General features: G+C 36.6%; 1 protein-coding gene across 1 annotated transcript in view; it reads left to right on the forward strand.

Annotated features, from left to right (window-relative positions):
* Positions 1–19,909, forward strand: part of ATP11A (ATPase phospholipid transporting 11A) — a 225,678-nt gene extending 205,769 nt beyond the window's left edge. Inside the window, exons 25-30 of the mRNA XM_077813627.1 lie at positions 575–710; positions 6,686–6,751; positions 7,917–8,020; positions 11,540–11,705; positions 16,689–16,793; positions 19,776–19,909. Of these exons, the coding sequence (XP_077669753.1) occupies positions 575–710; positions 6,686–6,751; positions 7,917–8,020; positions 11,540–11,705; positions 16,689–16,778 (562 nt within the window). The 3' untranslated portion in view covers positions 16,779–16,793; positions 19,776–19,909. The remainder of the gene's footprint in view (positions 1–574; positions 711–6,685; positions 6,752–7,916; positions 8,021–11,539; positions 11,706–16,688; positions 16,794–19,775) is intronic.
* Positions 19,910–23,954: the final 4,045 nt, after the last annotated feature.

The following is a 23,954-nucleotide window of genomic DNA, read 5'->3' on the forward strand; positions in this document are numbered from 1 at the left end:
CAACAATCAATCAATCACATCTTCTAAAGGAAAGCATTCTAGTAATACTCTTTATGTTAATATACTCTTTGATTCTGGTAAGCGTGACTCCACCTATGTTGTTAACATTCCATATCGTAGTAATAAGTTTGTCCTGTGCTCTTTTTGTTTACAAAGAGCACCATCTGGAAAAGAAAACAAAGTCTCCAGAGACCTCTAGTGTTTCAATTTATTACATATCTTTTTAGGTCATCAGTGTGTACAGCACTTTATAAAACTTGTACTTTAAACATGTCCCTTCCCTGAAGAGATTGAAATCTAACTTGCACTGGTACAGTACAAATACAGAATTTACCATCAGAGTGGGAACTGGTAGAATTATAGTCAATGAGTAGTGGAGAAGGCTAGAAAAAAGTCGTAGATCTTACGGAGAGAGATGAATGTGGGTCTGGTAGACACCTGTCGCATGGGAAGCGTTTAGCTGTTCCAAATAAAATATTTTAAATATTTCTTCTCACAGAATAATTTGTTGACTTCATATTTCTTGGATCTTTTTAACATGCCAGTCTGAGTGCATATGTCTTGTTTTGTTCAGGGATATCACCAAGAATGCTCTTCTGCGCTGGCGTGTATTTATTTATTGGACGTTCTTGGGACTGTTTGATGCTGTGGTATTTTTTTTTGGTGCCTATTTCTTGTTTGACAACACAACTGTGACCAGCAATGGACAGGTTAGTATTTAGTTTGATCAAAGTAGACTTGGGAAATGAAGAAATTGTAACTTTTAAAATCCCAAATGTTCAATTATGATTTACATAGGCGTAATTCATTAAAAATAATGAACTATTGTCATAAAGGCTTCCTGTAGAGTTAACAACTTTTATGGGTGGCAGTGAGATAGGAATGATCTGTAACTCTGTGTTTAACAGAAGCAGAATTATATAGCTAAAATACTGTGGATCAGTAATCAGCATGTGGCTGCATGCTACTTTGTGGGGGTATGGGGGAGTTTATAACCTGAACTCGAAATATCCTGTAAGAATTTACATTATAACTTTGCTATTTCATAATTAACACCTACTTCATCAATATCTTGATAATTTGACTCATTTAATTAATTTGTGTATATTTTAAAAAGATAGACACCTGAATATCCTTGTGATGGGTACCACGCAAGAGCCTAAATATAAAAGACTAGAATTACATGTTTAACATTTATACATTTTATGTGTCATTTAAGATATTCTATTTCTACTTACTGTACAGTGACATGAATATAAATTCTTAAGGACCTTTTGCATTTTAGTTATTTATACATTAACATTTTTTGGTCTATTTTATTTGTGTCTTGCTTTTTTTTCTTTTTTGCTACTTGCTTCTCTTCCTAACCTCAGCTAATGACAGCCAACACTCATATGGTAAGACTACTGTGGTTTTGTCATGATGTGCATTTTCTCTTTCCCGATTCTTGAACTAAAGAACAGTTAAAATATTTCCTACAAATATTTTCATGACTTCTGTCCTTTATAGAAATATTAGCCGTTGCTGCCTTTTTCATTTCTTTAAAAATTGTTACGGCCAGGGAGTTGTATTAGAAAGACTATAATTTTTTGACAATATTCATTTTCTGCTTTCCTTTGCGTTATGTTGTGTTTTCATCAGTGCTTCCCACTCAGCTTTTTTGTCTTATTGAAAATCTGTACTCTAGTCGATTTATAATATCTGACATTTCCAAAACTTTAGAAAAGATTCATTGAATGACAGTGAGAATACAACAGTGTAATTTTTTTACCCAATTTTAAGTGAAACAAATCTGTCCACAAATGTCACTTGTAATTCTACATTTACTAGAGAAGTAATATTCGAGTAGAATGGATATTGTGACATCATTGAATGTAATAAACTAAGCCACTATGTGAGAAAAGATAGGAATCTTCTTTTTAAGATTGCCTGTACATTGAAAAAATTACCATTGGGCAGTGCAGTGTGCTACAGTAGTTCTGTTTATCCTGTACTTATGTTTTCAGTCTGATGTTGAAAACTCTATATCGTTTCAATTTTTGGTACACATAAAATTGTCTTTTTCAGACCTGTGGGTGTCGCATAGCCTCTCGTTGTTGCCAGATGTGTTGATTCAGAGTCCATCTTTAATCTTTTAGTTCAGTCTTGTTGTGTAGATAGAGCCAGCTTGCTTTTAACAATGTTCCCAAATCACATTAAAGCCTCATCCCAAAATGTTCAAAGTTGGGTGCTTAAGGTTAGGTACCCACATTCATATTTAGGTACCTAAAATAAGTAGCCTAATGACAGAGGTATTGAGTATCCTGAGCTCCATTTGAAGTCAGAATTTAAGGGGAAATTCAGCACCTTTTGGAACTCTGACCTTTTATTTCAGTGTTAAGCATGGATTTTGGGTGCCTGAAAATGTTGGCTGCCAGGGATAAGTTATCAACTGAAATGTGGACATCAACCTCAACTCTAAACAATGATTGAGTGTCCGATATGTGCTAAGTGCCTCACAAAATCAAGCTTTGAGTGGCTTACAATATCAATTCAGTATCTCACAACAAGTCAGTCAAAAACAAGTTAAGGGGGAGAGGAGAGACAAGTGTGACAGTCTCATGAAGCTACACTAGATGATCCACCTTAGGTTCCAAGTTATTAAAATGGACAACTTCTAGATTATTGCATCAAGAAGATATTTTTTTTCAGCTTTTCACCCCAAATCTCCACTTCCGCCAAGGCTAGTAAAAATGTGAGGCAAGTTAATGTCCTTTACTGTGTGGAAAAACTCCAATGTGACAGGCCAGATAATGGCATGACATTCAGCTTAAAAATAAATCACAAACCTAAAGCATCTAACTTTATTTAGAAATCTTATTGAAGGTCCACTACAATCCCTAAAGTGATATACTGTTAGAATTTTGGGTGTCCTTTATCACCCATCGTCTTTCATTTCTCTTGGCCAGCTGACTGCAAAATGGCTGGCCCAGAGCACTTGGCTGACAAGCAAAATTCAGGTGTCCAAGATCTGTCAATAATAATAGTAGTCAATTTACTACAGCAATGCCTAGATACCCCAACTGAATTGTGGACCCCATTGTGTTAGGCACAGTACTAACACATAGTAAGAGATGTTCCCCAAAGAGCTTGCAATTTAAACAGAGAAGGCAAAGAGTAAAGAAAGGAATGCAACATAGAAGCAGAGTGATTGCAGGTGGTAAATGTCATATAACTTATACAGTGTGTTTTGTGTGCTCTTGATTTGGTGTTTTGTTGTAGGATTTTTAAAATTGTATTATTGGGGTCGGAAAAGTGGGAAAAGGGCAGGAGAGATGATGGGTTAATAGGAGCAAAGGTGTGGGAAAGACAAAAGAAGGGAATAGGGACAATGAAGGAGAAGAAGAGATGGGAGAAGTAGGATTGAAAATTGTAGAGGAACTTGGAGGACAGGGACAATGAGGTCAGAAGCAGAATGAAAGTGAGGACAAAGGGAGTAGGAGCCTATCATAGCAAACCAGCAAACAGAACACAATACCCAGAATTTGAAGTAAAATGTTCACCATCTGGGTTTGATACACCTTCTTTTACTGGGAATCTGGACTTGCCATCCCACAAAGTCTGCTGAGCACTATACATACAAACATTCAAACTGGTACCAGATCTTCAAGTTCTTATTCTGTCAGAGAGGTGCCTAGACCAGCATCTAATTACTTGAATATCTAATTGCTGGAAGAAAGTCAGCATGTGTTGGCATGACCCGAAGTCCTGAACAAGTCAACTAACTAAAGGGTTAAAGAGTCCAGCCTAGCCTGTCTAGTCAAGAAGTGAACTGAATTTTTCAGAAGCGGCACACACAATAGTACAGCCATGAGCATGGCCGTGTCAAAATCAAGTTGATTACCAAAACGAAACCTCAGTAAATCAAAATCCTTCAGGTTGTACAGGTAAGAGGATTAAATGCAGAAGGTCTGACTAGTGAATGAAAGGTGCCACATAGGCTTAAATAAAGAAATTAGATAGATGTGAAAGTCCTGATTATGGAGGAACAGACAATCACTTTAATATTTCAGTCATTCATTGCTTTAATGTTCCTTCGTCTTAAACACCATGCACACAGATAAATTTGGATGAACTGTTGAAATGTTGTATTGAATGTAAAATATCAAGAAGTTAAAAATACAGCCGCATGTGATCTTAGTTTCAATGGAATTAACTTAAGATAAATGAGAAATCAACACTGTGGGATAACATATGGTTGAAGGTATCCTTTCTAACTGAGATTCAGAATCTGATATTGGGTATGATGAAGTTTGAGTACTGGTCTATGTAAAATGAGTGGATGGTGTCTGTCTACTTTCTCGTGGAGAGGTGTCCACATCAAAGAAACTACTAGCACAGCTGGCAGTGAGGCACCATTGCTGGAAGGTTCAGTGGAGATACAAAGGATCACCATGTGAAAAAGGGAAGTTATCATCCCTGGAGGTGACGCCATGTGTTATCAACCCTTCAAATCAGAACTAAATCAAATTGAGTGAGCCGTCACAGCTTCATATGCTCTAATGGTTATGGGACATAAATCTCTAAGGATAGTAATTTACACTTTTCATCAACACTAATAATTATTTCTGCAGAGAGCCTACTAGTCTGGAGTAAATGTGGTGAACGTCAAGGCCTGAGCAACTCCACACCATGTTGAGGAGGTCCACCAGATCAAAGTATAGCTGGGAGGAAAGACCCTTTCTACCTGACTGTGTGCTCCTTCTAGTCTCTGCTCTGGTGCCTCTCCTGTGGAACAGGTTGCCTGCCTGATATCTTCTCAGGAAGTTGTCCAAAATCTTGTGGAGTCTCTTCCCATTTGGTTTAGGGTGAAGATTCAATGAGGTATAAGGGGCTGGTCAGGCCAGGCCTGTTCCAGTCACTGCAACACTCCATGCACAGTTTCAGTCCTACTGTCATCAGTATAGCTGTGGGAGTACTACTGCAATAGTTCTTGTCTCATTGTGAAGTAAAGGTAACAGAGACTGGTGGGGGGCATGTTGCTGGTAGAGAGGACTTTGCTGGGCAGCAAAAGCCTAGCAACCAAGTAGGGAGAAGAGCTACAAACAAACAAACAATGTAGCGAGAAGCAGCCCAGATTCCAAACTGGTGGTTTCCTTCACAGGAAATCAATTTAAAAGACACATCAAAATCTCTCTTAAACAAAATAGAAAACCTGGGATATTTTATCATAATACGTGTTGTTCAGTCTATTAAAGTACATTATTTCAAGATTTATTGTACCATAACTATAATTTCTGATTGTAGCTCAGATACCATGGTGAGGGGTGATCTTATGAAAACCTAGATGAATAACTGAGTAGTGAATATACATAATACTATGGATTTGACAGAATATTAATAATAATCATAATATTTTGTTACAGTAGTATGTAGAAGCCTAACTGAGATTGGGACTTCATTGTACTAGATAAAACACTTACTTAGAAGTCTCTACTTTGCAGAATTTATAATATAAATGGTCTTTATTTCCCTTTGTGTAAAAGCCAAAGTTATTTTGGTTGGTTGGTGGTGTTTTTGTTTTGTTTTAAGGCTCTATGTTAAAGTTGGTATCTGAAATAAATGACTTACAGTATGTCTGAAGTTTACTTAAGTAACACCTAATCTCTATTACAAATACTAGTATATGGAAAATATGCATGCCACTTCTGTGTCTTGGTTTAATAAGGCAGAAGTCATATTTATCAATTGCAACACAATTATATCTTAGTATAAAATAGCACATTTTTCATAAATCTTGGAAATGGAATGAAGTGGAAAGAAATTGTAGCTCATGTAATCTTTGCATGTCTGCCCTGCCCTCATGCAACCAACTAGCAGCCTCTGGTGCAGCATGCTGGAAGTCTACAGTCTCTACATTTGAATAAGAAAATTCAGCTCAGCTCATCTGCTCCTGAGCTGTATGCTGTCTCTATCTGAGTAAGCAGCAGCTGCTCCCTCGTGTGTTGTCTGTGTTCATCTCTCAGGTCCTCTTCACATCATTTTCAAATTTCCTTCTCTGTGCCATCTATCTGAAGAATCTCGAGCATGAGATACTTCAGATATTGCATCATTATCACAGCTTCTAAAATAGATATATGTGTAGGTGTTAAAAGGTATTATGTTGGTATCCTGAACCATAAATATTGTATGCTACATAAAGCAGTGTGCATTTAGGGTAGTTGAGGTGATTTTATTTCAAGGTGAATGTAGTGAGGAATAAAAGGAAAAAAATCTAGTATCAACTACTCAAAGCTATTTTTTTTTTAAACAGTGAAGTTTATACATACCTACATTTCTATGATGCATATCACATTCTTACTTGTCCTGTTACCAACCTGATGCATTCATCAGTCTCCATGAAGACATGTGACTCCAAGAGCTAGAGAGGAGGGAGGTCAGAAAGATGGCTGTTGAGAAGACTCTGAAGATATCATCAGTGCTGTCATGGGAAACAGCGCGATGACACGCTAACTGTGCTTCAGTTTTTCTTTACACAAAGAAAACTACCAATGAGCTTTGGGCTGAGTGTTCTGATTATGTGTATTCTGCTTGTGTGCAGCCTGAAATATGAGCAAAATAAACTGATATCCAAATAGTTTTTTCTAAATGGATCATGATACAATGAAGTTCATTACCTATAACGACTTTGGACCCTTTTTTATAGATGTTTGGAAACTGGACCTTTGGAACATTGGTGTTTACTGTGCTAGTATTTACAGTTACATTGAAGGTAAGATATTCTATATTAATATTTCATCTACTGAGACTCTGGGATTTCCATCAATAGCGACAGTTGTACCCTATCGTATTTACTAAAACCAACTCTCCCAATATGGTATTTTGACTATAATCCTTCTACTTACGGAGAACTAGACATGGTTTCCTTCGGAGTTTGTCGATGCTGCTCCTGTCCAGAGCTGTTGGTATGTGAAGGTATAAAAAAAACTCTGTACATTGGTTGAATCTGTGCAGGGTTACTGGCAGCTCAAGAATGAAGGATTTAGCTGGAGTTCCAGAGTTGGATCTTGACATATCATCACATTGTTGCCAATGAATTGCCAGATTGATCCTGTTTGTGGTTTGGTTTTAATTTTTAAGTTCAGCTTTCTAGCTTGGTATGGTGATGTATTCCTTTTCAGATGCCCTATCAAAGTTGGTTTATGTTTAAATATACTGATTTCTTACACATTCTGTATAATGAAATGAAAATTTCTGTGCAGAAATGCACATATACTTATATTTTGCTTGAGTTCCTTTCATGTGACTTTTTAGCCAGGGTATTCAAAATAGCTGATTTTACTGAGTTAATTGTTGGAATACTTTCTCCAGTAGATTTTCACTGTCAAAAGAGAGAAGCGTTGGGAGTTCATGACTTATATTTCTATCATCCAATAAGTACAGCCTATTAGATGAAAAGAGAGCATCAGTAATGAGCATCACTATGTAATTATTTGTTTGTTATAAGGGGGGAGAGAATTCTTTTCATTGTTGAGGCAGTTTATAATTGCCAATTTTCAGTAATTATATACATAAGTTTTTAACTGATATAAAGTAGGACAGTTACAGCCTAATTATAAAGAGGAACAAGAGGGAGGACGGTGAAACAATAGTCTGGGGCTGTGCTAGTAATATCTCAATGTTATAATTTCCTAATGAATAGTCAAGCCTTTGTCATGACATATACTAGATCTCAGTACAGATTAGTACTTAGGTATGGGAACTTTCTTAGGTATGGTAGAAATAGAAAGGTATCATTGTTCCCTAAAGTTCTGCAAAGATTTCTCAGATTAATTCTTTAAATAGTTCATTGATTTTCTTTGTACCTCATCTCCTGTTGAGTCTTTTATCACTTCTAAAAAATAATATAAACACCAAGATGACCTGTTTTCTTTCAGCTTGCACTAGATACACACTACTGGACATGGATAAACCACTTTGTGATCTGGGGATCGTTGTTGTTCTACATTATCTTTTCCCTCCTCTGGGGAGGAATTATCTGGTAGGAACCTAGTGTGAATTGTATTGCAAATGTTATTTTCAGAAGCATAAAATAAGTTTATATATTCAACTGTTTTTTTTTTTTCAAATAAAATTCATTTAAGCTTTTATAGGTACTGTAATTTACAATACGAGTTACCAACTGAAACATGTCAGTCATGGCGATTAATGAATACTTGGCTTTTCTTTAGTTTAATAGCTGCTAAAAATGTTCTTAAAGAAGAGAAGAAGAATAGCACTCAGACTGAGTCAGTAAGCACCTGAGTTTCTGGTTGTTCTATTGTTTTAAGAAACCAAAAACTCTATTTTTAATAAAGGCTTAAGTACATATTAAAGAGGTCCCCTGTTGTGCTAATATACATACTGCAGTACATTTTCTAAATTTGTAAAATGAGTTCATGTTAAAAGGTAAGGAGTTAACGTTGAATTTCAGACACAAGCTAAATGTGTTAGTGAGTACTACATTTGTTATGATAGCTAAATATTTCTGCTATTCACCAGATGTGAATAACGTTTTAGTAAATGTTTTTCCTTTCCTTCTTCTTTGCTTAAAATATATATATTATTATTGCAGAATTTGTGCACCACCTACTGCTATTTTTGTTACTTTATTTGTGTATTTTTATGAATACATTCTGGCAAGGTTTAATATCCACCGCTAGCAAGGAAAATGGAAAGCAAAACTCATATTACAAAACTCTTGGATGTATATAGGAGAGAATAAAGAAAAAAGAAAAGGAGTACTTGTGGCACCTTAGAGACTAACCAATTTATCTGAGCATAAGCTTTCATGAGCTACAGCTCACTTCAGGAGACTTGTCTGGTTTCATGCTTTTGGCTGCAAACAGACTATAAAGGCATATGGCTTTAGATTAAATACATTTTTAAAAAATGGCTATAAAGTGCTTTGTTTTATCCATATTTACATTTTAACAGGATAAATCAGTTGTATATAACTGAAAAATCATTATCAACTTAATTACATTATTAAAAATTGTGGGGAGGAGAATAAACATGTATGTTATAAATAACTTGATTCTCATTCTCCACCCACATACTTCCCATGGGATTCCCATGCCCAATGAACTTTTGACTACCTTCTGGATGGGAGACCTGTGTCATTTATCTCCAACAGCACATTCTGACACTCTTATTCTTTTGGTGTCTTAACTGAGTGAGCCAGCTGGTTCCCCTCGCAATCTATAAGTGGAGAAGGGGACTGTTGCTAGCTTGCATCTTGCATACCAATTTGGGACTGGGAAGGGTGGTCTGCTCCCGCTCCCCCCAGATCAGGAAGAATCTTCTGGGAGGCAGCCTATCCATTTCTCATTTCTGCAACAGCAGGGCTCAAGGTTCCTGTTGGCCCTGTTCTTCCCTTTTGAACTGGGTCTATACGTCTGAGGTTCCCCATGTTAATGACCTGGATGTAGAAACAGAAAGCAAATTTGCAGTGATACAAAGCTGGGAGTGGGGGTTGCCAACACTTTGGAGGATAGAGCTAAAATTCAGAGGGATCTTGATAAATTGAAGAACTGGGCAATAGATCACAAAATGAAATTCAAAAAGGATAAATGTAAGGTGATACACTTAGGGAAGAAAAAACAAATGCAGAATGGGGGATAATTGGCTTGGCAGTAGCACTGCTGAGAAGGATCTGGGAGTTGTGGTGGATCACAGCCTCAACATGAGTCAGCAATGTGATGCTGTTGCAAAAAAAGCAAATGCAATATTAGGTTGCATTAACAAAAGTATCACGTGCAAGTCACGGGAGATTAGGCCTCAGCTGGAGTACTGTGTCCGGTTTTGGTCACCAATATATAGAAAGGATGTAGAGAAACTGGAAAGGATCCAGAGGCGAGCAACAAAGATGATCAAAGGGATGGAATGAAAGCCATATGAGTAAAGGCTGAAGGGACTGGGAATGTTCTGTTTGGAAAAGAGGAGATTGAGGGGGGGACATGATAGCGATCTTCAAATACTGGAAAGGCTGCCATAAAAAAGACAGGAAAAAGCTGTTCTTTCTTGCCACAGAGGGCAGGACAAGAGGCAATGGGTTCAAACTACAGCATAGCAGATTTTGAGTAAATCTCAGGGGAAACTTCCTAACCATAAGAACGGTAGGACAATGTAACAGGCTGCCTAGGGAGGTAGTGGAAGCTCCTTCACTGGAGGTTTTCAAAAGGAGGCTGGATAGTCATCTGCCTTGGATGTCTCTTTTACCTTTGTTGATAAAAGTGACAATGGCTTCTTAGTCACCATATGCTCATGGCCATGTACGAGACAGAATGAGTCTGTGAGGGCCGCAGAGAAAATAAATGTGTTAGGGAGCTGGACAAGGAAATATGCAGAGTCTGGGGTGTAGAAGGCATGAGATGGATGTGGGGGGAATGTGGGAGGCAGCAGGCAGACTCAGGAGGAATGCAGGACTATGTGATGACGAGGAGACTGTGAGGAGAAAGAGAAATATGGGGGGCAAATGAATGTAGGGAATAGATAGGGTACATGAGCATACAGGGAGAATGAGAATGGGGCTGTTCCCTATCCTTTCAAAGGAGGGAGGGGGATAGAAAGGCGAGTTCCCCACGCACCAGCAGATAGACGAGGGTAAGTGGAGCTCTCTCCGATTAATGACCAGGGAGGCTACATTCTTGTGAGTATATTTAAGGTTGAATTTTAAACCTGAGATAACATACAAGTTATGGAGGGGAGGTGTTCTTCCCCCTTAAGGTGAAAAAAATCAAAAGGCGTGTGAAAATGTTATATGTTTTTATATCCTAATTTTTCAGCCAATCATGAGTGGGGTATTTTGGGGGCATTAGGGGTCTGAGTCATGATTTTTGAACATTTGGAGTTGGCAATATTGAGGACAAATTTGGAACATTTGGAGGGGGAAGGGAGACCTGTTGAGTATCCCAGACCAGGCTGAAGTCTATTCTGTGGTTAATTTGGGGGCTGGAGTTGCTGGAGTTCCATAGCCAGGGGAAGAATGATTTAGGCTAAAATATTGTACAAACTACAGTGGTTTTGATGCTAAGGGCTTGTCTACACTTACCGGGGGACCCGCTAAATCGTCCGCAAATCGCTCTCTTGTTGACTCCTTTACTCCACTGGGTCGAGAAGAGTAAGTGGAGTCGACAGGAGAGCATCTCCTGTCGACATCACATAGTGTGGACCCCGCGGTAAGTAGATCTAAGCTACGTCGACTTGAGTTACACTATTCATGTAACTCAAATTGCGTAGCATAGATCCACTTTTCCTTGTAGTGTAGACAAGGCCTGAGCCAGGCAAAAGGTGGAGGCCGTTTGAACTAAGCTTGTCTGAATTTTCTGGTTTGTTTGAATGTGAAATACAGAGTGAAACTCTGGTGGATGAACTCCCACAAACTGAAAAGTGAACTATGTGCAAATTGGAAACCGTTTCACACAACTCTGCTACTCCAGTTTTTATATTTAACAATGTTAGGAATTTTGTTCTTAGATGTTCCATTGAGGTTTAATTTCTTTTTTCTTTTTCCCACTAGGCCTTTTCTCAATTATCAGAGGATGTACTATGTTTTCATGCAGATGTTGTCTAGTGGTCCTGCATGGTTGGGTATCATTCTGCTCATAACTGTCAGCCTTCTTCCAGATGTACTCAAAAAGGTTTTATGCAGACAGTTGTGGCCCACAGCAACAGAAAGAACCCAGGTAAAAATATCTTTCTAAGTAGATACAGTGATATTTACTATGAATCCTTAAAAGTTAGAGCCCTTTAGCATTTTAGAAGCAATAAATGGAAAGAACAGAAATCATGTTTATGTTTAGTGAGAAGTATATGTTAGTCAATTTCTGCAGTGTTGAAATTTCACTGGGAGAACTTTTTGATCAACTCTTTCATAAATTATAAGACTGTTGAGAAATAGTTGATGGTACTAATCCAGGCAGTTCATTACAGCTATATACAATGGAAAACCATGTAAAGATGTTTCCTGAGCACAAAATAAAGCCAATAGCAAGAAGGCAAGTTTTCTTAACCAAATTCAAAGTAACTCTTTGCAAAAGCAGTTCCACTCCAATATCAAAAGAAGACTATATGAATGTTTGTTTAATTAATCCAGGATTTGTAAGTTTAAAAATTAATATGCACAAGATGACTAAGTAGTTTACTACTGCTAAAATATCATGTTACATGACCTATGTAATCTAATCATTTCCTAGGAAACTATATTACTCTTGTTTGCTGTCTCTAGTGAGGCTGTAGTTTTTACGAAAAATCGTGCATTTAAACCAGTTGTTCTCAACCTATTTACCATTTTGGGCCACATATGCAGCTCTCTCTGTGTTATGTGGGCTGCATCCACACAATATATATACTATCTGTATAACACAGAGGATATCACATGGGCCACAGCCGTGTGATAATTGGGCTGCAAGTGGCCTGTGGGCCGTGGGTTGAGAACCACTGATTTAAATATTACTAATTCATAATGCTGTTAGCTCTTTTCATCTATAGTTAAACTTATCTTTATTTTTGTTTCTTTCAGTACTCTTTCTAGAATTAATATTCACATATATGAGATGCATATATTCACAACATACTGAAGTACAAACACACTGACATGCACTGTAGTCACATCATTGAAAGACAAGCCTGTTTTCAGATCTCTACTTTCCCCATTCCTTTGATCAGCCAACAGGAGAAACTACTGTATAGTGTCAATGCAAAACTCCCTTACTGACGAATGAGAATGGAGCCAAACTCAGGTGGTTTGGATGGTAGCCCACAGCAGTACTGCCGAGGGCCATCAGGCCACTTCCAACCTTAAAACTCTCATATCTGTAAGGTTTCAGAGTAGCAGCCGTGTTAGTCTGTATTCGCAAAAAGAAAAGGAGTACTTGTGGCACCTTAGAGACTAACCAGTTTATTTGAGCATAAGCTTTCGATGCATCCGATGAAGTAAGCTGTAGCTCACGAAAGCTTATGCTCAAATAAATTGGTTAGTCTCTAAGGTGCCACAAGTACTCCTTTTCTTTTTGCATATCTGTAAGGCAACTCTTAATGCCATTATTCTGCATTCCCTGTATGTATAAAACTATAACTGACCGATTTCTATAGGAAAACCAAGCTTGTAGGAATAGCAGAATATTGGAAGAAGATTTCTGCACAGATCAGATTATAGAATTTTTCCATTTGGACCTTTGAAGATAGGACTCTTCAGTATATGACTGCTACTTACAGAAGCTCACTATATCAACAAATCTCTGACCTCTATTTAGGCTGTGGGTGCTCAAGCTAAAACCTCTAACGAGAGAGAATGAGGATGGGTTATAAAACAAAAATATAGAAAGAGGGTGGGGGGAGGATGTATATCTAATGGCGTTTCTCAGTGCCATTATGTGTTAATGTTGGAAAATGAACCAGCTGGAAAGCAGAGTGGGCTTAACACTGGCAATGTTCATTTTTTAATAAGCTCTAATATCACTAGAAAATCTTTAGCTTTTAACCAGATTTATCCCTTGTATTTCTTTCTTCTCTCTCTCTCCTCCTATCTTCCAACCTGCTTTTGCCTAAATAACCACTACCTTGCTTTAAACATACATGATGTGCACGATTACTTCCTACAATCTTCTGGGGAAATCAGAGTAAACATCAGTGCCTTTCTGTTGAGCAGTCCACCATCTTTATGCTTTCTCAGACTTCAAGCAGTCTAAGTTTCTAATGGAATAAAAGGTGATTTTTTTCTGCCTTTCTGCATGCTTGGCCATTTCATTCAAAGGACAGTAGAAAGCTTAATTATCATCAAAACCTGTTTACTGTTATCATTGTCTCCACTTCTGACTCACATATAAACTACTAGACTTAAGAGAAAAATACTTTTTTGGATTAGATTTTTCCTCCTTATGTTTATCCTAAAGTTTTTACACATCATTAGTGGTTATCTGAGTCATCTTTGTCACAGTCATTTGCATTTTATGCAGTAATATTTCTGCTTAAGGAATCAGAGATCTGTGACTGTTTCCCTCCTTTTTGAAGCACTGATGTTTCTGTAGATGAATGCACATAGTGCTTGCATTGTAACTGACTATGTTGACTGTTCACCACACAAAGAAGTGATAAAGCCCTTAAGCAAGATGATATTGGTTTTACCATTATTTCTAACTTAATACAGAAATGATGGTATTAAGCTATTTAATGGCTCTTTTGTAATGTGTCTACTCCACTACCGTGGGGAAAAATGCTGCAACTCTGATCTTTTGTTCTGCAGCCATTATTTCCAGCAAACATGTTTCATTTTTTAAAGGAAAATTTCCTTGTATTCTATTTCATGAAATCCTATGCTGCTTTCTAGAAAGAAAAAACATCCATAAGATCAGAAATACTGTTGAATTCAAAATATTTAAATTAACAAAAACATTAATAGGAAATAGACTAGTGATAGATGCCCTTTTATAGAACAATTTAAGGTGAAATCATGTCCCCATTAAATTCAATAGCAAAGCTCTCATTGACTTCAGTGGGGCCAGTCTCTATTTCAGATTTCATATTCATATTTTCTGACTGACCAACATAATAAATAGAAATTTTTTTAAGTGTGGTCATTTAAAAATGAGTTGTTGCATAAGTCACAGAGAGGACATATGAAGCTAATTTTGAAGTTCAAATTTTTGGCTAAAATTGTCTTCTAAATATGCTAGAATTGGTTTGAACTAGCTGCTTGAACAGCAATGATTTTTAGTTTTTGAGTCCCTTAAAATGATAAAGCCTTCTTTATAATATAGTTTAGAGGGCTTCTGCAACAGCTGAAAATATACTGAACCAATTCTGGCTCTACTGAACTTTGTATTTCTAACCTTGAGATTATTTGTGTGTGGTGAACAGCTATTTACCATCCGTTACCATTAAAAAAAAAATTTAAAATATCATTTAAAGTCTGTCACCTTTTGAAGTTCACTATCAGAGGGGTGTTGTATATGCTGGGATAAAACTATCAATAATTCTGCAAAAGCTTTGGAGGAATCTATTGCTATGAGTAACTTCAGGCCAAAACCGGCATGCACCTCTCAGACAAGTAGGCTCAATAATTACAGTGAAACTGCCTGTGTGAGGCAAGCTGAATTTGACCCTTTAATTTGAAATTACACGTGTATGGTGTTTTCTCTGTTATCTGTCATACACTGTGGTCATGTGTTATACCCAAACTGCATTAATTTATTACATTTCCACTACCATTATTCTTTCTTCCCTCTAACTAACAGCAGAGATGTCTAATATCTGGCAACACTCATTTGAAAAATGCAAAAGCACTTCAAATTATCTTCTTCCCACTTTTTTATTGGCTCTGTAACTGACCGTTATTCTAGTAATTGAAAATATTTATCTAACTCAAAAATGTCAAGCATTTTATCTGAGAGTGGTGAAAAATTTTACATTTTTGACCCATTTTTAAAAAAAACACCTTTCCCTTCCATTTGGTTGCTGACTGATATTTTCTCTTTAATATTTTGCTTCAGTCCCAATTGCAGGTCATCCACCTTGTTGTTAAATCTTTGCCCTTTGTTGTTTCTAGAGGAGCCAAAAATGGTACTTTGCTTTAGAAAGGAATAATGGGGACTCTGCATACTTCCACTTTCCTATGCGTATAGCCCTGTTGAACTAGAGTGCTTTTATTACATCAGTGACCAATAAACTATTATCTTTGTCAAGTCGTTGGCTTCTTCTCTTTTGAAAAAAAGAGGACAGGATTCTGCTGTGGAAGAACTTGAATCCCATGACAACTACTGACCCTGAGTAGTCTTCAAAGAGACCTCCTGTAGCACCAACCCTCATCAGTTTTCAAGTGCAACTGCCTACTTCTTCAGTACAGAATCATTCTGCAAATTAGTAAAGGGGACAATTTGCTCCTTAATTTTGGTGGCTGAGCACTTTGAGCTGACAGCTCATAAATAAGGCTACGATTTTGTCAGGGAGATCATGCCAGTCACAGAATCGGTGACTTCCAGGGACCTCCGTGAGTACAGTCTGTGGCACCCAGGAGCTGCGGGGTCCTGCGGCAGATCATGGGGGGACTCTGCAGCTCCTCATTTTGTCACCGATATTTTTAGTAAGAGTCACGGACAGGTCACGGCTTCCCTGAATTTTTCTTTATTGCCTGTGACCTGTCTGTGATGTTTTCTAAAAATATCCATGACAAAATCTTAGCTTTACTCATACATAAACATTCTACCAGCATAGCTAATAGCCTTGTTCCAGGGCAGTTTTGACATTCTTATAAGCACTGTGCTCTCAAGTCATTTGATCATGTCATAAGGAAATCTCTTGTTAATACAAATAACTTTTTCTGCTGTAATTAATAAATAGTCAAAAGAGTGCAGCAGAACACATACTCATTACTAGTTAGTTATGGTACACTGTATATATCTCTGAGAGAGTGATTAGTATTCTATCAGTGGAGTTCAAAATGGGATTAAAGCCACTCTGGGTAGGCAGTATGGCTCAGGAAATTAACCTCAGGATTAGGAATATGCATTTTGCTTTAAACCTAACTTTAAAAAAAAATCTGTATTGGAAAATTTGTTGCTTTATGTGACCTTGATACAACAGTTAGATTTTTATTCTTTACATCTTGACAAATTCACTCATTTCACTCATGTATTCAGCAGTAGTCTCAGTGTTTTTCCTCATCCTTGCAGAAGAGTATGAAACATAAAACAACTCTAAATGCACTGGCGAACAGCGATGGGCCACTTCTTGAAGGAACTCTTTCAGCTTCCGAGGCATAATTAGATCAATGCTAGGTAACAGTATTGCACATGTTGCCAGTTTGGAGTCATTTCTGTTGGTTTTCTGTGCTATTTAAAACTAAAACTATTTCCTCCAGAGTTTTTGTTGTGCTTTACCAATTTTGATATATGATATCATTACCATTTTCTTGGAGATCCAAGTTTTTGTATGATGTATGTCATATCACAGGTAAGGTCTTTTTGTCTCAGACATGTAACAGTAAAGGGCCCTGATCCTGCAAAGCAATCTGCCTGCGTGGATCCATACACCCACAAGGGGTCCCATTGAAGAGGATTGGGTTTAAGAGATTAAGTATTGTATGACAATTGCTTTCATATTTATAAACTGCTTGTTCTCATGCTGTATCTTGGGTATTGAATACATAGTATACAAAGAAATAATACTTAATCATTAGCAGTTTATTCGCCATAGCCCTGGTTCTTCTCAGACACATGTATAGACCAAATGCAGACAAAACAAGATGTTAGACGTACAGAGTCTTAAAATGCTGTAGGTACTACTGAAAACTCAAACATGGAGCTCCATGTATTATGTCTCTTGTGTGATATATATTCCTGGATGAAAAACTGCATTAGAATGGCATTAAAATTGAAAGTACATAGCAGTAATTTAAGGTAAAAAAAAAGCACACAGGGATTTTGTAATTATCTCCAAAACAGGCATTATAAACCCAGAAAATTTGGAGTTTAACATGTTTTGATTTCTTTTAAGGTTAAAGTACAGAAAAGCGTCATTAAAACACAGGAAGAACCTTAATTCTGCCCTGTGGTGACACCATGCAATGACGATATAGTTACTATTAATGCATTATTCTGGTGTCTGGGGTCCCTGATTAGATTAAACTGCTTTTCAGGTTTTTTCTCTCCTGGTGTCACAACCGAAGTCACCATGGGGAACCTGTGAGGGGCGGTCAGGAAGGGTGAGTGGAAATATAGAGGGTACAGGGGTGTTCATTGGTCTTCAAAGATAGTTGTGGGAGAGGGTGTTATGTACGAGAAGGATCTTGTGTTGAGACCAGGGCTATGTATCAAGCAGGGACCTGGAGTGGGGATAGAATTCCTGTGTGCCCAGGGCAACAGTGTTTTCCCATGGTACTAGTGGAAAAGCAAAATAGGGTCATGAGCTCTTCAAGCACAAAGACATTGAGACTCAGGATCTGGGTCTCCAGTATCTCCAGTCTCATTAATACCAGCTGCCTTACCCAAACAAACTCCCACCTGGACCCATGAATATACCTTGCTTCCCACTTTACTTCTTCCCATGGTTGCCTCACCGTTTCCTGATACCAGAAAACAACAGTGGGGTAATCAAGGGAGGTCAGAGTGACAGTGTGTGAAGAGAGTGATAGGTGTGTGGGGGAGCCAAGGGGAAGCATGCAGGGAAGTGGGCTCAGGCGGCAGGGAAGCTGTGTTTTCAGATATCTTGTAACTCTGCAGAGCAAAACACAGGCACTTTATACCATTCTTAGGGGAGTTTCCCAGTTTTGCAGTGTGGACACACAAATTGTTTCTAGCCCTGGACAATCCCAAAATAGAAGACCTTGAGCTCATGACATTTTATATATAGAACAACACATCATTTTTAGAGGTATTTAGGGTAACTGGCTTTGTGGGTTGAGGGATATGAAATATAGTTCCTGTACACTTCTTTTAAAAAAAATCCTTTAAAAAAACATTTATAAAATGCTTTCCCGTAAGATGCAATGTATACTTATCTGTTTTTTTTCCCTTAATTAATGCCTGTCTTTGGTCTATATATGTTGAAAAGATTCGGGGCTATATTAAATACCCCTCTGCTGAATAATTCCCTGTATTTGTCTCACTGTTTGTCTTCAAAGAGTGATTATACTGTGGAGTTAAAAAGAGAGCCTTATTGCTGGTCTTGAGCATATACAACTGGCATTTGAGGGTTGTGATTGTTATGAAAGAAATAATGTCTCAGGCAGGTTTTATAAACAGAAAGGGGATGAAATGACTAACATTGATGTTTTTTACCTCCTTTTGCCATTTTTTATTTTGAACAGAGGAGATAGGTTTTATTAATGGTTTATTAATTTGTTAATGGTTTAGTCATTACTCACGAGAAAGTGACTGATAGCATTGGCTTGAATGCTTAAGGTTAAGCATTGGCTTAAGGTTTATTTTCCTCTCTGATATAGCTTCTTTAACCCATAAATATTAGTTATATGTGCATTTGCAGAGGAGAATAGACCACTGCTTTGGGAAGGCCCAGTGCAAATTTCCCCTCAGTCAGTGCACATGTACTTCAGTCTTGTCATGCAATACTGCTATTATTGTAGTCCTGAGTATTTCCTGGGTAGATGTTACCCATTGTGCTCAGTTATGGGGTGATTTTGTAGCATAGATAAATATTAATGGAAGATTAGACTAAGATAATACTGTGATGTGTAGTATAAATTGCTAAATAGATCCATATGTAATCCAAGCAAGATCTGAATTTAGATCTGCAGAAGTAAAGAGCTAGTGCATTTAACCCCACTGTGCATTATCATCTATTAACATAAACTAGTTGAGGAGAATTCTCTCTCTTTGGAAATGCTGTAGAAAATATATGAAATTATTCTGGCCTTTTTAAAATTCCTGCTACACTGATAAAAGGTCAAGGATGAAATGATATTTAAAGCAATAAAGTAAATTATAATGTAAACCTGGTAATAATTCTCAAATTGAAAATAATCCTTCTAATCCCCACTCTGCTCTTTAATGAGACATTATCAACTTTATGTATGAAGAATAGCTGGCTCTCTGATCTCTAAATCTAATGTAAATTAATCATGTAGAAATTGGCTGATTGCTCATCACTTTGGGATTGAAATGAACAAGCCAGACTGGTGCTCTAGTGAGCACTATGTGTGTGCGAAAGGCATAGTGCGTCTATTAAATGACATTTTTTTAGGATATTTGGCTATTTTATTGTCAATTTACTGTGTGTTATTTCTTTGGTTTTCTTGACAGATTATGTCCAGGCACTGTCGGGACCACATTTCAGAATTCACACCTCTTGCATCTCTGAAAAACCCAAGATATAGGAGCAGTGACTGCAGCAATTCCCCAGCCAGGAGGTCTAATTCTCATTCTAAAAAAATGATGTTTACGCACTGGAGAGGCAATGATTATTCAATACTTCCATCCATCTTTGGCTATTCAAATAACCGTTGCAATTCCAGTGCAAGATACTGCTACAGTGGGTCAGGTCTGGAAACATCCGTATGACAGATCACCAATTCAAGCCTTTAAGAACTGCATTTTTCTTTCTTTTTTGCAAAAACAGGAAACGTCACAGAACTGTACTAAAATACACTTGGCTTTTCCTGTCTGAAATAATGTTCAGACAAATAGGATCAAGAGCTAGAAGTATGAATCTTTCCAGGCCTGCTGGCCCCTTTTTATGTTTTGAACTGCTGCAGCAATGAACAATCTGCACAGTCTGGTACTGTGAGACTGATAGCACTAGAAATTTTCTTCATGCTATGTCAAGACGTTTGTGCGTTCATTGCTTCTGTTGTCATTAGTCATTTCTGTATTACTTGAAGTGTATAATTTAAGTCAATGACCTACATTTTGAGATCAACAGTTTTAATTTTCAGCCAGAAGCAATGACCTCAGATAACTCCAGTGAAAGTCACTTAAAGAATATTTAACAAGTGCGGTTTCTGATTTTCCTCTGTACTTTTTTCTTTCTTTGCTCTTTCTGTAGAACAAACTGGTGTTTCCTCTGTGCAAATCTGCTTTCAAGAAACACTCTCTAATATTCACTACCTTGTAAGTGGCTAAATCAGGTCTAATATGGTTTTAAGTTAGTTTCCCCTGTAGAAAGGTAGACTAAATAAATTTTGTTTAGACTAGATACATACCATATGGAGTCAAGCTGGCTGTCAAATACATAAAACCATCAATATTGACATTTACTCAGTTACTGAATTTAAGAATTCAGCCTAAAATGTCTGAATTTAAGAATAAATTAACCAGTGTTCCTATCACCTAGCTACCTCTCTGGAAAAGTGCATGTGCATGATTCTAAATTATTCATGTTAGGAAATATTGGTGGGTTAAGCTTTTTCCTGTCAATGATAGGAAATAGTTGTTCATAACCAATCTTTTATGCTACCCAAATAGAATTTTTTTAACATCTCCATTTTTGTTCCTTGATTCTTATTTTGACTTAATGGCTAATGGATCCACTATATGTATCTTATTCTGAAGAAGCCAGTATATGTTTGTTAGTCTTTTGAGACAGAACCACTCGATGGCATATGTCTATTACTGTGGGTTAAACATATTTCTGGTAGAAATGAGTCTGACTACAAGCTGTATGAATTATTTAAAGCATTACAGCCAGCTTGTGCTTCCAATTTCTCAGCAGCATTAATTTTACCTTGCACTGTTTTTACTTTGCTATGTACTTGCTTGGTTTTTGTCCAGTGTTTTATTTGGGGTGTAAAAATGCCTCAAGGTTTAATCGAACACTGATCAATTTTAATGTACCTATAGTTAATACCAGATAAACAATTGTTTCCATTAATGTTTCTGGCAGGCCATTAGTTAAATGTTTATTTCTAAATGGAAACTAAGTATTTGGGATGAGAGCTGCTGCCTTTATTAGAAAACTTGACCAGGGTATTGTTTGCAGACTTTTTAGTGCTGTAGATAAGGGGGAAAGGGGAGGATTTCATTTTTGTGTAAAATAACTTAGAAGTACATGTTTGTTAAATACAAGTAAAATCAATGCACTAGGAAATGTTTCACACAAACATTTACAGTGATCTCTTCATAAGAACCAGTGACCTACTGTTAAGAAACACTGGGGAAAACAGCTAGAATTTTTAAAAAGTGAATTGTGAAAACTTCATTATACCAAAGATTAGAGAGAAGAAGAAAAAAGTCTGACAACCTATTAATTGCCCTATAGAATGATATTAGGGCATCTTTACCATTTAACATGTAGCAGTTTTCAGTTTCAAACAATGCCATCATATTGGTCACATACTGTAATATTAATAAATATAAATTTATTTATATTTGCCATTGCATATTTGAATGTCGGTCAGTTAGAACTGTCCCCTATATAAAACACTGGTGTATATATTTTAAAAATATATCTTATATGGGTATACGTTTTATACCAGTAGTAGTGACAAATTTCCTGTGTGCAGTTAACAAATTATTTGTAATGTATTTTTTAGAAATCTTAAAATTGCCTTTGCACTGAAATATTTTTCATACTGTAGCTATTTATAGATCTGGTTTACGCATACATTTGTTAACACACCATTTTTATTATTTTTAAATATCTGTTTTGAAGGCTTTTTAATATTTGAGTTTTGGCCACTTAAATTTTAGCTTACAGAGGAATTGTGGCTGAATGTTAAAATTCTAAAGAATGTTAAATTAGAAATTTAGGTCTCTTGCTCTATCAGTCTCACCCAAACTACTGATGTTTTGATGCTGTTTATTATAGTAGTGATTAGTGTGATACATTTTCCGCTTATATACTATTACGCTCACTTTTTTTATTCTGTAAAGCCTCATCCTTTTCGATTTTTTTCTCATTTCCATCCTTCAGCCTTAAATCAGAAGACTTTGGCTTGATCTTGAAAATGCTTCATTCCTTCGCTGCCTACTAACAAAACAGTTTACTGCAACCTTCTTACAGCCCAACTCTTACCTAGAAATCATTGACAGAGATTTTATACAGGCTGAAACACTTTGTGTTTGGGGAGTTGTTTAAAGAACAAAATAGTTTTATTTAACAAAGTCATTTTTGGGAGGGAGAGAGATGTTTCGCATTTACTAAGTCAAAGCAGAAATATCTATTAAAACTTTTAGTTAAATAGTTGTACTATATTTGTCTGCAAAAATATGCCATCTAAATGAAAAAGGCATATGTTCTCAAAATTAATTTACGCTTGATACATCTTTCCTTCAGTCCCTTGTTACTATAGACAACCTAGTCCAATGCAGCAGATGTTAAACTCAAGAGTTTCATTGTAAATGGATCAGATAGGACACACGTGTAAATGTAAGTTATATCTAAACAACATTAGAAGGTTGTATTATTAATGGGACATGGTCATTTGATGGACTTTTGTATGATGAAAGAAATTTCAGGAAGATGAAAAGAACAATTCATATAACTCCTCACTTGCCTTGTTTAAATTGTTGCAGCTTTAACAACAAAATACCTTCATAACTGCTTTTATAAATGTATTGGAATTGGTAGGCATCAACCAAATGTTTGTGAAGACTTAAAGTATTTCAAGCTTCTTAGCTACTGAAGTTTCTGTATTCCTGCAGTGGCTACTAGCAAAATACTGGAATCATTTTCATTGTATGGTACACAGTAATTAATATGGTTTGTTCAACCACTTAATATAAAAGCTTACAGTTTACTTTCTTGCTTGCATTAGCCTGTTTGTCTTGATCCCACTGGCTTGCAAGTATAAAAGGAAACAAGTTTAATTGAGGAACTGCACTATTTTGGAAAGCCAGTGGGATCATTGTGATCATGCTACTGTCTGTGAACAAAGCTTTAATGGAAATTTGTCAAAGTATTATGAAAGTGTAAGTATACGTGATTCTACTTTGCAGAATAATCTAAAAATCAGTTTATGTAGCTTTAATTTTTTACCATATGAACATATACAGACTTTAAATTGTGGTGCTTCTGACTTGTATTGTGTCCATATACTGTCACTTAAAATGTCCTCATTATATAATGTAAAGTAGACTCTGCAAAAGTGCTGTTGGGAATGGGGGGAGAGTTATCAGTGCATTAACCATTTAAGATCTCTCTAGTCATCTGCACCAAATACTGACATTTATTTTTAATTGTACAATGATAGGTGCATTTATCTGAAAATAAATCAGCCTTCAAATCTAAGGTTTAGATTATCCTGTAACACTTCATTCACCTGACCTAAACAGTCAAATAATCATACATTACTGTAAAGTTTATTTTCAGTGCTATTTTTAACTTTTGTTTCTATAGATACCCACACATAACTTGTTTATATATACTCATTCATACTTTGGACATTTCTATAGAATATATAAGCAGGAGATATGAATCTGTTTGCAATAAAATAAAAATTAAAGACTGGTTTAGCTTGTTGATAAGCAATTAAAATCATTTAA

The sequence above is a fragment of the Eretmochelys imbricata genome, chromosome 1 (assembly GCF_965152235.1).
Source record: "Eretmochelys imbricata isolate rEreImb1 chromosome 1, rEreImb1.hap1, whole genome shotgun sequence".
NCBI classification, from domain to species: domain Eukaryota; kingdom Metazoa; phylum Chordata; order Testudines; family Cheloniidae; genus Eretmochelys; species Eretmochelys imbricata.